The 14,269-nt window shown below is 41.1% G+C and overlaps 1 protein-coding gene across 1 annotated transcript in view; it reads left to right on the top strand.

Annotated features, from left to right (window-relative positions):
- The window catches only part of fras1 (Fraser extracellular matrix complex subunit 1), a 402,098-nt gene that overhangs the window by 259,226 nt on the left and 128,603 nt on the right, over positions 1-14,269 (top strand). Inside the window, exons 25-26 of the mRNA XM_049578302.1 lie at positions 1,393-1,533; positions 7,933-8,233. Of these exons, the coding sequence (XP_049434259.1) occupies positions 1,393-1,533; positions 7,933-8,233 (442 nt within the window). The remainder of the gene's footprint in view (positions 1-1,392; positions 1,534-7,932; positions 8,234-14,269) is intronic.

The raw sequence follows: 14,269 nt of genomic DNA, 5'->3' as shown, positions 1-14,269 counted from the left end.
ATCTAGCCGGGAGAAGTTTCAACTGGTTGCAGTCTGCAGTCCTCACCACTAAATCCCCTTAAATCTTACACATTGAACCTTTAAAGCCACAGTGTGTAGGAATTTCTCCCATCTGACGTTGAAATCATATATTGCATTCAAACTGATGTTGCACTCTAGCGCCTCACTGTTTGAAATGTGTATTGCAACAACGGTAGCCGCTGTGTGCCAAAAAGCTATGATAACACTGATGAAACCATGCCATCCGATACTACATGGAGTATTCATTCAGGCTCCTACACAGACACACGTGACGCGAGTTGACAATCCCCCTCCTCACCATGCTGGCTGTGTTTACAACATAGGACTGGCAGGTGTAAATGGAAACAAACCAATCACGTCTTGTCTTATGACAACTGACAAGTGGCTCAACCTCACACACCTCATCCCTCTCCTCTCCTCGCATCACTGCGCCACTGACAGCAACGCTGGCCTGTGATTGCATTGGTCTGGCCTGCCTGTTGGGAAGAAAATGACAGGCAGGCCAGCAGGCCAGTCACAGCATCCTTTTAAAACCTTTCTCCTTCAGCAGCTCTCTCCACCTGGGAAAAGCTACCCCAATGTTGACCCTCGTTTTTTGAATTCACCGGTCACGTTGCCTTTTTGATTCGCTTTTGTGCTTTCTTGGCGACAAGGATTCCATCTCCCATGATGCTGCATATGCATGATGCTGCATTATGCTCAAAGAGTGGGACTTTGTTATGCGGCAGTAGTGCTGGGGTAGTAGTGAAGCATTTCTTGCTCCTCTCCTTCAGCTTCTCAGTCACACAGCACAGGCCTGGCTCTCAACGATAACGCCAAAGGCGGGGCTTTTCCCGTGTAGTGCTATATGTCCTTTGCTGGCGGATGTATTTTCAAGATGGCAGAACGTTATAGAACCCCCCAAAGGACTTACCCGCCCAATGTAGAAACAAATCCAAAATTCTCTGTTAACGAGAATAAGTCAGATTATTGGTGGAGGTAATAATACACCAATAATGACATATTTATGAATGTAGACAAAGATTTTTGCCACTAAACAACTAAAAACGCTACACACTGTCCCTTTAAGGAGTCCAAGACATGATTTCAAAAACAGGTTTATGTGCAAGGTCAGCTTATCAATTTGGCTTAAAAATGAGAAATAAATACAGTTAGGAAGCCTGAAAATGTCTTTGGAGGAAAAAAGGATTGTAGGAACATTGTGTCCAACACAGTAACAAGATTTTTAAGTAGAAATGTGAGAATGGAAATATAAAAAAAACCACATTGTGTGGTTTAGCTATATAACATCACAAAGAGTGAATATAAAAGGTGTAAAAGCTTTTAAAACTTTCCTTCTAACACTGACCAACTAATCTACGTCTTCTTCAGCTTGCTCGTCTGACTGTGTGCTGTGTGACGGGGTCGGACACTGTAGAGCTTGTCGTGACCAAACCTACCTCATGGAAGGATACTGCACGCCCGACTGTGGACACGGATTCTACGCTGACCAGAAGACCAGGACCTGCCACGGTAATAACATGATGTCTGATTTATGTTTGAAGTGAAAAATGTTATTGTCTCAAAAACCAACTCACATAGACTCAACAACTCGTCATCCTCCAGACACAACATGGTTGAACAAGCCTCAGGGCAGAAATCACATTACTCCTGTCCAATATTCAGCATTATGATATTGATTTATGGTGCTTGTCATTATGCGTCTCTGTTGGACCGCCGCACTAATTAGCTTCATGGTCTTTATTTTCAAGCATGTGATTACTGTGTTGCTGTTCTGTGCCTGTGACAACTCACATGCAGATGGCGTGTCTTTAGTAAAAGATCAACTAATCAACAAAAACACTTTGTTTGGAGATTAGTTATCCTCAAACTAAATACTGCATGTGTTTTGCACTGTGCAGAGCATGTGAAGCTGCATGAAACATCCAGTAACTATCCACCTTATGGTCTGTCTCATCTAACTGAAGCCCAAATACCACCACGGCAACGGCATTTTTATTGTTAATGAAATCAAGAAAGCCACATAAATAATGCAAGTTAATCTCAAGGCGTCACATAAAAACAAAACCACATGGCTGGTTGCTAGGCAACAGGCTGGTTAACCAAGGCATACAATGATGGAGCTTACAGAGAAATCCCACGGCCTGACGCTGTGTGAGGTGAAGTTGTTAAATGTTAATGTCACGCCAAAGCGATAGCTCATAACGTAAAATATGTGTGTGCTGTTCCCCTCTGATTAGTCTCCCAGCAACAAATACACAATCGGTGCTATTTTACAGTTTATCTAGAACAGCAGGCCCCAACTGGTCCAGCCACAGGGTCCAGATTTCTCCTAAATCATTAGTCCTGGTGTCACAAACTGGCTCAGAGTATGTGACAATTAGGGAGTCCACACAAAAGATTTACTTAAAACAAGCCAAATTTATTAAACTAAAATTAACTTAATAATCAATGGAGTGTGTAGATCAGCAAAGTCAGTCATGAAAGCCATGCATGGGTGAGTGTCAAGTGTTCTGTGGAGGTGTTGAAGGTGCAAACCAAAACCAAAGATGCACAGTGGATGTAAGCTGAAAGGAAGGGAGAGACCAAGTGAACAGATTAGGCAGCTTTTATAGCTTGGAAGCCCAGGTGAGCCTAATCAAGGTAACGACCCTCCCATGTCAGCCAGCTGCCTGACGAGACTGGCTGAAACATTCTCAAAGACAGTGGGAGGGGCGTCACACCTGGGTCCACACAGTTTAATATATTCAGTGTCATACTTGTATTTGGCCGTGTTGTGGAGCTAGTTTGCTGTCTCTGTTTAGTAGCTGTCCAGTATTTGCTCACTCTACATTAGGACACAGCACTTCAAAAAATCACTGTACTTCAAAATAAAGGTTTTTGGGGTTTTTTCAAACCTGACACTGCGACCCACCAGCTTGGAACGACTGATTTAGAACAAGTCACCAACAGTGATGCTGAGATTCACGTGGTGTGAGCATGGTGTTGCTTCCTGGCTGAATTTCACAGGTAGAGTACAAATACGCACTTTAGTTTTCAAACTGGGATAAAGGAGTTTGGATGGTGATGAATTCAGCCGGATGTACAGGTGTCTTGTTGGCTCCACAGAGGTCAGGGAGTGACTGTTCAGTCAGGTCTGACAGGCTAATTACTGAGCTGTCAATCACACATATAAAGCAACTCCGGGGGGGAGCTGTATTATATATTGTGGATCTTTCCCTGTCTGTGAAAAAAAGACTGTGCAGCTACAATAGATTACATTGGATCAGATAAAATTAGATTCAACTTCATTTTCATTGCACAGAGGTACTGAGACAATGAAATCAAGTTTAGTATCTAACCAGAAGTGCCAAATGTGTTTGAATTAGGAAATTCTGATGGAAAATCTCAGAGGAACAGAAGGGACATATTGAGGAGTAATTGATAACATTTGTTGGTGTTGATGGCAACAACCTGGATCTGAGTTTTCTAATGAATGGCAACCAATTAATGTCTTTATATCAGCCGTTTAAAGCAACACAAAATTGTTTTTTGTTGGCAGTGCAACTGTCATTACTAGTTTCAGACTGACGCATTTTCACAGCCAGTGCCCAATTTGTGTAGGTAATGTAATTGTGCCCATCTGTGTGCCCATGAGCATGTACTGTAGGTCCTAAACTCTGTGGTAAGGTGTATTGCTGTTTTAGACAGCAGAAAGCGATTGCGCCATTGACCAACAAACACCTGGTTTAAAGTCAGAATGGCGCAGTATTGTCCTGCTATTTGAAGGTTGCATTTTTTTTAGATGTGTACACTCTGTTTGTTACACACACACAGGTGTGTGTGGAATGGTTGCAAGTAGATGAAATAATACATCATTAATGAGGAAAAATGTGAATTCTATTCTGTAAAATGTAAACGTAGCAGAGAGCAGAGCAGAGCTGCTGTCTGACTCCCCATAAAGAAGGACACTGTGCGCATTTACGCATGAGAAATGGCGTAACTTTGTTATATCAGGTGCTAAAAGTTTAGATCTGTTTCCTCTGTGAAGTTTAGAGCTTCGGTTTTTAGTTTTACTGCTTAAATGTCAGCGCAGTGGGGATGGGCGATAGTCCAGTACAGGTCCAGTTTGGGGACCTCAAAATTGCATCTCTGCTCTTTGCAGATGATGTGGTTCTGTTGGCCTCATCACACTGTGACCTCCAGCATGCACTGGAGCGGTTTGCAGACGTGTGTGAAACAGCAAGGTTCAGAGTAAGCACCTCCAAGTTTGATGCCGTGGTTCTCAGTTTGAAAACGATGGGTTTCCCCCTCTAGGTTAAGAGAGAGTTGTGTGGTGTCAACAGTGACACCGGCACTGTGCCAGACCGTCATGGTAAAGAGGGACCTGAAGTGGAAGGCAGAGCTCTTGATTTACTGGTCTATCTATGTCCCAACCCTCACCTATGGTCATGAGCTTTGGGTAGTGACTGACAGAATGAGATCGCAGATACAAGCGGCCAAAATGAGTTTCCTTTGAAAGGTGGCTGAGCTCTGTCTTAGATATACGGTGAGGAGCTCAGACATCCTGAGGGAGCTCGAATACAAACCTATTGCCCCTTGTGCCTGACTTTGCGCCCAGATTATGCACCATTTAACAAGCAGAAGTGGAGTTGGACACACCCTAAATGCATTGGCGCCATTTACTTGAGACCAGCAGCTATAGATTATTTAAATAGGGCCCAGTAAAAATATGTGATAGATAACATTTGCCTAAATACTCCTTCAGCAGATACAGCATTAGCATTCATTATGGGTGAGTCAGCTATTGAAAGCCACTATACAGACAGTCGTAAAAGTGTATTTCAGCTCTGTGGCTCCTCTTTTAAAGAGTCTGGTTTAAGTCAGGTGCTGCTGTCTTTTCAGCCGTCTGGAAGATGAAATCTGGAATAGTAGACTGCCAATATGAAGTGCCTGACATGAGGAGTTTCCTGTTATTAAAATACTAATTGGTTCTCCCGAGTAACACTGAAAAGAGCATTGTCTGCAGAGTCAGGCCATTAGAGGAGTACTTTTATTTTTTGGCTTTTATGTTCAAACAGTGCTCATCAACCTGCAGGCAGAGATGCCCGAGGCCTTCACGATCACACTGTGGTTGTGAGATGATTTATGAAATTTGACAAAGCATAATTATAATAGAGAAATATATTATCATGCGGCCTTTGTGATAAATGCTTTCTTCTTGTGAAATAATGAACATTTTTCAGCCTCTAGGCTTCAGCTAATCCACGAGTTAATCAAGCGATATAGCCTGGAACAAAATTACTTTTTTTGTTGTTTTCTTTTCTTTTTTTTTTCTTCATTTTTGCCAGGCAAGAAAAAAAGTTGACAAAGTAGTAAATTATAGCCTTATTCTCATTTAATTACATGGCCGAAAGTTTGAGAATTTAGAGTGCCTATTGGCATCATTAGAGGAGATATAATGAGATTACAATGCGGCCTCTCAAAAGAGCTGATCTTTAAAAAGTTCCCCAACAAAGTCAGTTCCAATTAAAGCCAACTTCTAAAATGCCACGCCAAGATCGGGATGTCTTGCTCGTATATCACCAGCCGTTTCACACACACACGCACACACACACACACACACACACACACACACTGCTCCTGTTTTTATTTCATAACCTCCTCTCATCTCTACACCCACTCACAGTCGGATCCAGCTGCAGGTTTAATTAGATACATTTAAGGCTTAAAGTGCATTAAAATGTATAAATAAGAGAGGCTGTATGTTTTCTTTTACTGCATTATGAAAGGTTTTTCTTTCAGAGCTTTCACTTAATTGTTATTACAAATTAGTAATGACACCTGTCAGTTATTTTCTACAATATGCAGTTTGTGGTATTTGTACCATTCTTTAAAGGAAACATAAATGATCAGGCAAAAGACATTTCTTTTATATTTAATGGGATTCAAATTAAACTATAAGGCATCAAAGAATAGAATAACGCAATCACTCAACAAAACATAGCAATAAAGAAATACTGTGATGGTCCCCGTTCAAAAGTTGAGCAGAAGACAACACACACATTTTCTTTTTTGTTTTTGACACTAAAAGTAAAGAATGTTTTCCATGGTGTCAGGTATCATAGAGATTGTATTACAATGCTGAGTCGTGGTTGATAAGTTGCTGCAGGTGATTGTGGACACTCCTCCTACACAGCTGTGTAGTTGTGAGCTGCATGTAAGCACTGTGTCACTTTGTGAGTGTTGTGTCTTGAGAAAGGTCTCTGAGACTGAAATGTCAACCTTGTCTAAATAAATCAATGCAAAAGTAAAGAAGTGTCTGCAGGAATTACAATTATTTATTAAGTCCCCGTTCAAAGGTTTGCTTACCCTTAGTTTTTAATAGTGTGTATCGCCACCTTTAGTATCAATGACGGCCTGATTGTGATTTTCTCAGGTGGTAAAGCTCCCCATTCTTCTCGGTAAAAAGCCTCAAAGTCCTGTAAATTTTTCTGTTTTCTTGCATGAACTGCAAGTTTGAGATCTTTCCAAAGTGGCTCTATGGTATTGAGATCAGGAAACTGTGATGGTCACTCCAGATCCTTTAGTCTTTGCTACTGTAGCCGCTGAAGGGTCGACATGGCCTTGTATTTTGGATCAGTCACGTTGGAAGGTCCAAGTGCCTTCCATGTGCAGCTTCCAGATTTATGAATGCAAATTGTCCTCCAGTATCCTCCATGCTTCACAGTAGGGAAAAAAGTAAGGAACACTTAATTTATTTCCATTTGCAGTATTATATTTGGTGTTATGGCTCTGTTCTAGGGCCTCCCTACATTTCCAAGGCCTACGCAGAAAGCCTCTTCCTGTGCCTACGTGGAAAGCTAAAGGCAGAGAAAGCAAACCCTTCCACCCTTCCACACACTTACGTGGAAAGCCTTAAATCAAAGTGAGCATATTCCTCTGCCCTTCCATGTGCAAACAAGGAAAGGCTTAAGGCAGAGAGAGCAAACCTCCCTGCCTTTCCATGCACCTACATGGAAACCCTAAGGCAGGGAGAGCAGCAGCAAAGACCCCCCGGGAACAGAACAGAGCAGAGCAGCATCAATGACAAACCGAAATGACATTGATAAGTCAGACACAGCATGAAAAGGAGGAGCTGGGGTGGAGGCGGGTTGCAGAGCAGCTTGCAGAGGAAGCAGCAACAGTAGGCAGGTCAGAGCAGTTTAAATAGGGCGCCCTGATTGAGATTAGCTAATTGGTTGCATAGAAAGGAATCATGTGATCTATCAGCTGACTCCATCAGTTGACTGGGCTGCTTGAGATTAGCTGATGTAGCTGGGACATGAGCTGAGCTTGACATCATGTCCTGCCTGAACTAATGCTGTGCTCAATATTTGGTCTCATTACTCCAAATGATTTCATCATCAAAAAAATGTCCAGTTTTCACAAATTCTGACTGTATTTCTTTCTTTTTTGTGAGATAATTTTAGAGTTTTTGGTACATTTTTCTTCTCTTTATACATTTAAATGTTTTATTTTAATCACATCTGCTAAAATCAGTTAATTGGACCAAATCCCAAAACCATTAGTTAATGAGTGTGCCCACAAACTTGAACTTTTAAAGTGTGCTTTTGGGAATAAGCTGCTCTTAACCTGAAACCTGTCTCTGTATTTCTCTGATTAATTTCCTACTGTTCTGTGTTATATTTCCACTTTGATATTAACTTGTAATGTTCAGTCCACTGACACTTCATAAGCCTTATTTGCTTCTACCTTGTTCATGATTTTGTGTATCAGACTGATCTCCCCACAGAATTCATTAACGTGTGTTATCTTGCGTGTGATTCACCTCAGAGATGAAAAATGTAAACTGTTTAATCAATGTTCATGTTCAGTTTGGCTTTGATGATAACACTAAAGATAATTAATTTTGTCTTTCCATCCTCTCAGTGAACACCCACCCGCCTGCCCTCCAGGTCAATGGCTCCCTGCTGGTTCCCCTCGGCGGTTTTGCTCCGCTGCCCCTCACCCTGCTGCAGGTGAAGGATCCCGACAGTCCATCTGACCGGCTGATCTTCCAGCTCGTTCAGGGCCCAAGTAACGGACGGCTGGTCCTGTTCAGTGGGGAGGAAGGACAGGAGAGAGGGGGCAGAGGAAAGGCTGGCCGAGACCTGACCAGGGATGACATCTTCACCTGGGCGGAGCTGAGAACCGGCCGGGTTCGGTTCCAACACCAAAAAGACAAAGCCAGGTCAGTGGCTCTGATGTGGTTTTGGAAGGATGTTTAGGGAGACAGAGAAAGAAAGAAAATTCACCCAGAAGCACCCAAAAACTTTTAAAAATGAGCTTGCTATGATGTTTGGTGTGAAATAACCAGACAGCCTGGCAACACAATTGAATATCTCCAGCAGGTACAGTGGAATTTAAAAGCAAAAAACAGCCTGAAATCTCAGTGGTAAATGTCAGTTCACTGTATCTGGTTCCTCAGAATCAAAGAATGAGGGCTTCTTTTCAGAGTTGCCATTTTGCTCTGACATTCAACAGTGACACAGGAAAAAAAATCCATAATGCATTAGGTATAAAAAGATTTCTACACCAACAGGAGCAGGAAAAGTGATGCAGCCACAAGTTAAAGTTTTCAAGTTACAAGCTTTATTTTACTTGTTTTCCATGCAAAAATAATTACTGACAATGTGGAAACCAAATAGCTGCTATACTTAATAACATAAACAACATCCTTCTAATGATCCACAAATAAATTAGGATTTCACAAATTTGTTTTTGGTAACACCACTATAAAATTTAACCCAAAAAACAGCCACACGTCTACGTGTATTGTAATTAAAAATGCAGAGCTCCAGGCCAGACTCGTTAGAGGAGAGATGAGGCAGTTATTGAGTGTTTTGGATGGAGATACTGGGTGAAGACTGGCAGGACTGAACAGTCCTGAGGGAGTCATTAGCCAACGGAGACGTTTTAATTGATGTCTGATTTTTCATGTAACCGTGTGAACTGTTTTCAGTGCAGCCAACCCCGACACGCATGTTCATTTACAAAATAATTAATCATAATGGCACCTTTGATGTGCACTTAAGCACGGAGGTTTCTGTGGTTATTTTGCAACAGTCTGGCTGCACAAAATTTAACCACCTGGTCTGCCATGTGTAATTGTGGCTTGACAGTGAGCCACATCACTTTGATTAGAGATCATACAGATACCTGCTGCCTTCAGGTGGCTGTGAGGCGGGTCACCGCAGTAAGGGAAAGGCAGATTTATACAGCCTCCTATCACAAATCACTACTTTGCCTCAAAGGGCTTTATGATCTGTGCAGCAAACGACACCCTCGACCCTCGTTTCGATAAGGAAAAACTCAGACCAAGAAAACATTTAATGGGGAGAAACTAAAAGAGCAACTAAGGAAGGATCCCTCTCCATGGATGGACAGACAGGCACTGATGATGGGGCTGAAACATTTGCTGCTGCTTTTAGTCACTCACCATTTTCTTGCACTTTGAGCACCTTTCTGTGCACACGTCTTAAATGAATAGACTAGTTTTGCATTGATGTCCTTTTTGTGACTTTCTAGCCCAGTTAGATAAGTGTGTGGGTATCTCCTCTGCTGTCCCTTTACATAAATAAATAGATACTGTATGTACCACTCAAGCTTGCAGTACGGAGCTGGATTGGCATCACCACAGCCTCTGCAGCACTTCTCCTCCCACTGTGACGCACAGCAAGCCACCAAAACACCAAAGTGCTGCAGGCAAGAAAATAACCTCAGTGTGCCCCAGGAACCAGTTGAGAGGTGCAACACTGTGCTCTGTGCTGGCACAGCACCACAGCAGATCCTTAAAAAAAGACACAGAGAGCTAGAGACAAAAAACAGGGGGTACACACTTGTGGCTATGTGAGACAGGAACTGTGCATTTGAGCAGAAGGAGAAACTTTATTTCAATCTGGAGAGACAGGAGAGTGAAGTTAAGATAATATTTAATACAGAATCTGAGTGTACAAATTAACAGATGATTTGTGCTGATTAAGATTAAACAAAGGTGCTTGGACACCAGAGGGCAATATTTTGCGATCAAGGGAAATCTAACCAGCTGCAGGATAAATCACCCGATGGACTCCAGACCCCGGTGGTGGTGGCTGATGACTCTGAGGCTCCTGACCGATGAGGCAGATGAGGTAGATGAGGCTGATGAATCCGTAAAGACTGGGTGGTGGGGGGAGGTGGAGGGCGCGCACGACAGCAGCAAGACAGAACTACGGCAGAGAAAGAACCACATTTAAAATGAGGAGCAGTGACATGATAGGCTGACAGAGAAGGTGTGTCACTGGGCTATCGGTTGATTGTGAATCAGCTGATGATTCAATTGACCTCAGTCGTCATTTCTGTGACTGATGTATGTGGGAAGTGTAACACATTGCGCCAAAATCTCTCTGTAGGTGTTCATTTGAGGTGCACCACTTGCAGAAAATGATTCATCACTTTCTTTTTTGTGATCAAATTTTTATTTTGTTTCCTTGCAAAATATTAATAATAAACCATATTCGATTGACCTATTGTCTAACCCTTTCCTCCCCTCCCCACTGTGGCTGGCTTAGGGTGACCTGTGATGGAACAAGAGAGGGAATAAATAAATAAATAAATAAATAAATAATATTATTAATCCACATAATTTTCATACTCATCAAACCATCCATTGAGCCCTCGTTCCCTGCATGGAAGCAACTACATTTGTCATTTTTCATCACAAATGTATTAATGTTTTCCTTTAATTAGTCACCTGTTTGTAAAACTTTAAGATAATGCTTTTCCCAAACTTTCCAATTTACAACCAACACTTCAGATGTACTGTAAAACAATAAGTAGCCTGGGCTTTTATTTGCATAAATCCCTGAAATCAACAGGCCTATATTTGGGACAGGCCTTTAATTCCTTTCACATGTTTCAACTGTTGCTCAGCAATGATCAGAAAATACAGTCCAATTGTTTATTTAAACCAGTATGAACATTACTTGTTTAAAAATTAGGCTTCAGATAATATATCAATAACGAATCAGTCATTTGATCTATCACGCCGACAGACAGAGCATCAGAGAGTGGGCTGTGGCACTTGAGGATTTCGGCACCCTATATACCGACACAGCACCACTTTATCCCGTTAAAACAATATTCACAACTTGGATTAACTTTTATGATAAACTCTTTTGATTATTTTGATCTGAGGACCCTTGCAGACTAAAGGAATATGAATATTTTACAGGGTAATTGAGGAATGGACACATAATTTGAGGCAGCCAACAACTTGGTTTTATACATCCACAGAACTTCTATAAAAAATGAACTGCTTGGCAACCAGACCAGATGTCTGATTGAGACAGGTCTTTATTTGTCAAAATGTGTAGCCACACCAGGCTGGTAAAAAGGACTGGGCATTTAACTGAAGTTTTACAGTATCTGGAATTAATTTCTCCTTTTGTTGCCAAAGTGTCAGTTTTAGTCTTGTCACTTTTAATATAAAACTTTTCTGAAGTTAAACAGCTTGTCTGCCTCCTCTCCACTCATGAGTATCCTGACATTTCATCTTTTGCTGCTCTTGTTTTCGGCCCAACTGCCTGCTGTCTCTCTGATTTATGCAGCTTTCCTGTTTGGAAAGTTCATTTCCATTAACCTACACATGGACTGGAGATGCATTACATTTACACTTCTTAGTTAATGTGGCCCAATTTGCATATGCATTTGTTCTGCTTTTTTTTTTTCGTGCCCTGTATTTGACAGTGTGATTTCCCCAGTGTGAGCCTCAGCGCCAGAGATCAAAGAGGCCGCTAATATGTATAGAACAAATTCATGCCGCCTCTTTAGGGCCCAGGCTGGAGCCAGTTGTCCTCACTGCAGCTGCTCCGCTGTGGCCTTTTCCTGCCACAAGTCTGCGACATTTTGGGTCAGAGCCCAATGTCCATTCAGCCAATCAGATTCGACATGTTTAGCACATTGTTTAATCCTGACTCAGCTGGTGCGGCCCTGATCTGGAGACACGCCAGTGAATTAGCAAAATATGGTCCGCTGCCCAGTTTTGAGCCATTAGATTAATGGAGACAATAAAACATAAAGCCCTAAATAGGATTTAATCTGCATATTATAGTCATATTTGTCAAATTATGTGGAGTGGGGGATAATGGCTTCAGACAGAGCCACAAACAAATGCTCTCAGGTTTGACTCCAATAAGAGTCGACACAGAAAAACATGTTGCATCCAAATGTCCTGTTCACACACTACACGTCCCTGTGGATAAAACACACAGTATAAAAATATAATCGTGAGATGTGGTGGGTGGTTATAGATGAGCTGAATCCTTTTCATTTTTCACAGAAGGTATTTTCATTCATCACTCCGTCAGCAGAACATGTCAAGTGTCAAGACACAGACACAAACTGAGTTTTATGTTCTCGAGTGGCGCACTTCACTATTGAGAAGTATTTATACACACATACCAGCACTCGGATCAAAAGCTGCTCCACTTTTGTCTCAAGGCTGCATTATGAAAAAAAAAAAAAATCTATCTTTCATCTGTAATGAATACAACAAATATACCAGTCATATTTATAACCTGCACATTAAAAGAGATTTAGGAGTACTATGTGAGAAATATATTCTTTATGTTACTTTCATAAGCTGTCCGATACATCTTTAATGGGCCACAATTTTTCTAACCATAACAAATGCTGTAAAAACGCAACAAAGCTCACTTCTGTTGCCAGAAATTGTAATTCAAAAAGAGCTTTATCATTGTTGAGAGACGCTGTGAGAATGTCTTATGTGAGGGATGAATTTTAAAGAGGAGCAGTAGTGGTAAGCTGGCCAAGTTTTTCACGAAGACGCCGCATCGCTCAAGTATTGTGCAGATAGCAAATATACAAATGGGCGACAAAGGAAGAGAAATGCCAACATGAGGTGTCTTAGAGAGGTTGGAGCAGGAAAAAGCCTCCAGAACAGCTTCAGTGCCTCTGTATTCTTCATGTCGCTGAATGAATGAACACCATTCTCCTAAAAGATTAAACCTCATACATTTCCAAAGCCCTCACACTCTCTGTGTTATTATACATGGCCTTTATCAGGATCAATTATGAGATGACGGACAGATTTCACAATCAGCAGATGGATTTATTGGTTTAAATGTTGAAATCTTGCTAAAATTACTTTATTTATATAGCCCCTTTCATACAAAATGCAGCCCAACGTGTTTCACGTGGCGAAATTGGAATGACAGACACAATTTAAAGATTAATACAAAGAACTGAACAAAAGTTTTGCAAGACAAGAAAATTATAACAATAAGATGATAAAATATTAAAAAGCAAACCGAACAACACAGAACAAACTAACAAAATAAAAGATGGTTAAAAGTCGATAGAATAATAAGAAAGTAAATAAATAAAACAGAATAAAAATAAACAAGAGCGGATGAAAAAAGGTAAAAACCAGTGGTTAAAACTTAAAAATCAAGACTGTAATGTCACCCCACATTAAAAAGCCAGATTAAAAAGATGGGTCTTTAATGTACTTTTAAAAGAGACTTTTATACAGAGAGAGTTTGCCTTTCTAATATCTAGAGGCAGTGAAATCCACAATAAAAACAGAAAGTGCTCTCACCAGTACTTTTATGGGACACTTGAGGAACATTTAAAAGTAAAGCAGTGGAGGACCTCAGTGATCTGTCTGGAACAAAAGATGATAGAAAATCTTTGATGCATGGAGCAGCAAGGTCATTTAAAGGTTTATAAACAAGTAGAAGAACTTTAAAATCAATTCTAAAGATACTGATGTCCGGTTTAGTGACTTCAGCGGTGGTTCACTTCTAACTGTAGTTTTCTTGTTGACTTTTGGGGTTGTCCAGTGTAAAGGGAATTGCAATAGTCAGAACAGCTGGTAACAAAAGTATGAGTAAGTATTGCGGCAGCTTTCTGGTTTACGTAAGGTCTGACTTTAGTGATGCTCCAAAGATGAAAAAGGGATGTTTTGAAGATCTTGTTAAAATGAGAAGTAAAATTTAAATCGGAGTCAACTAAGTACCATTTTTGTCTCGCTGCTTGTGGCCAAATTAAGGCAGCTTTCAGACCTAGACTTGTCTCCTTTGGTCTGAATCAGGGACTCATGTTGTTCCAAAGTTGTATAATTGCCTAGAGTTGGTTCGTGTTCTCACGGCAGCATTTACAAGAGGACCAGATCAAATGCCTTGTGTGAGAAAGCTGCTCTTGATTGGTCAGAAAAATCCAGGAA

The sequence above is a fragment of the Epinephelus fuscoguttatus genome, linkage group LG6 (assembly GCF_011397635.1).
Source record: "Epinephelus fuscoguttatus linkage group LG6, E.fuscoguttatus.final_Chr_v1".
Lineage (NCBI taxonomy): Eukaryota > Metazoa > Chordata > Actinopteri > Perciformes > Serranidae > Epinephelus > Epinephelus fuscoguttatus.
This window is presented reverse-complemented; position numbering and strand designations above follow the sequence as displayed.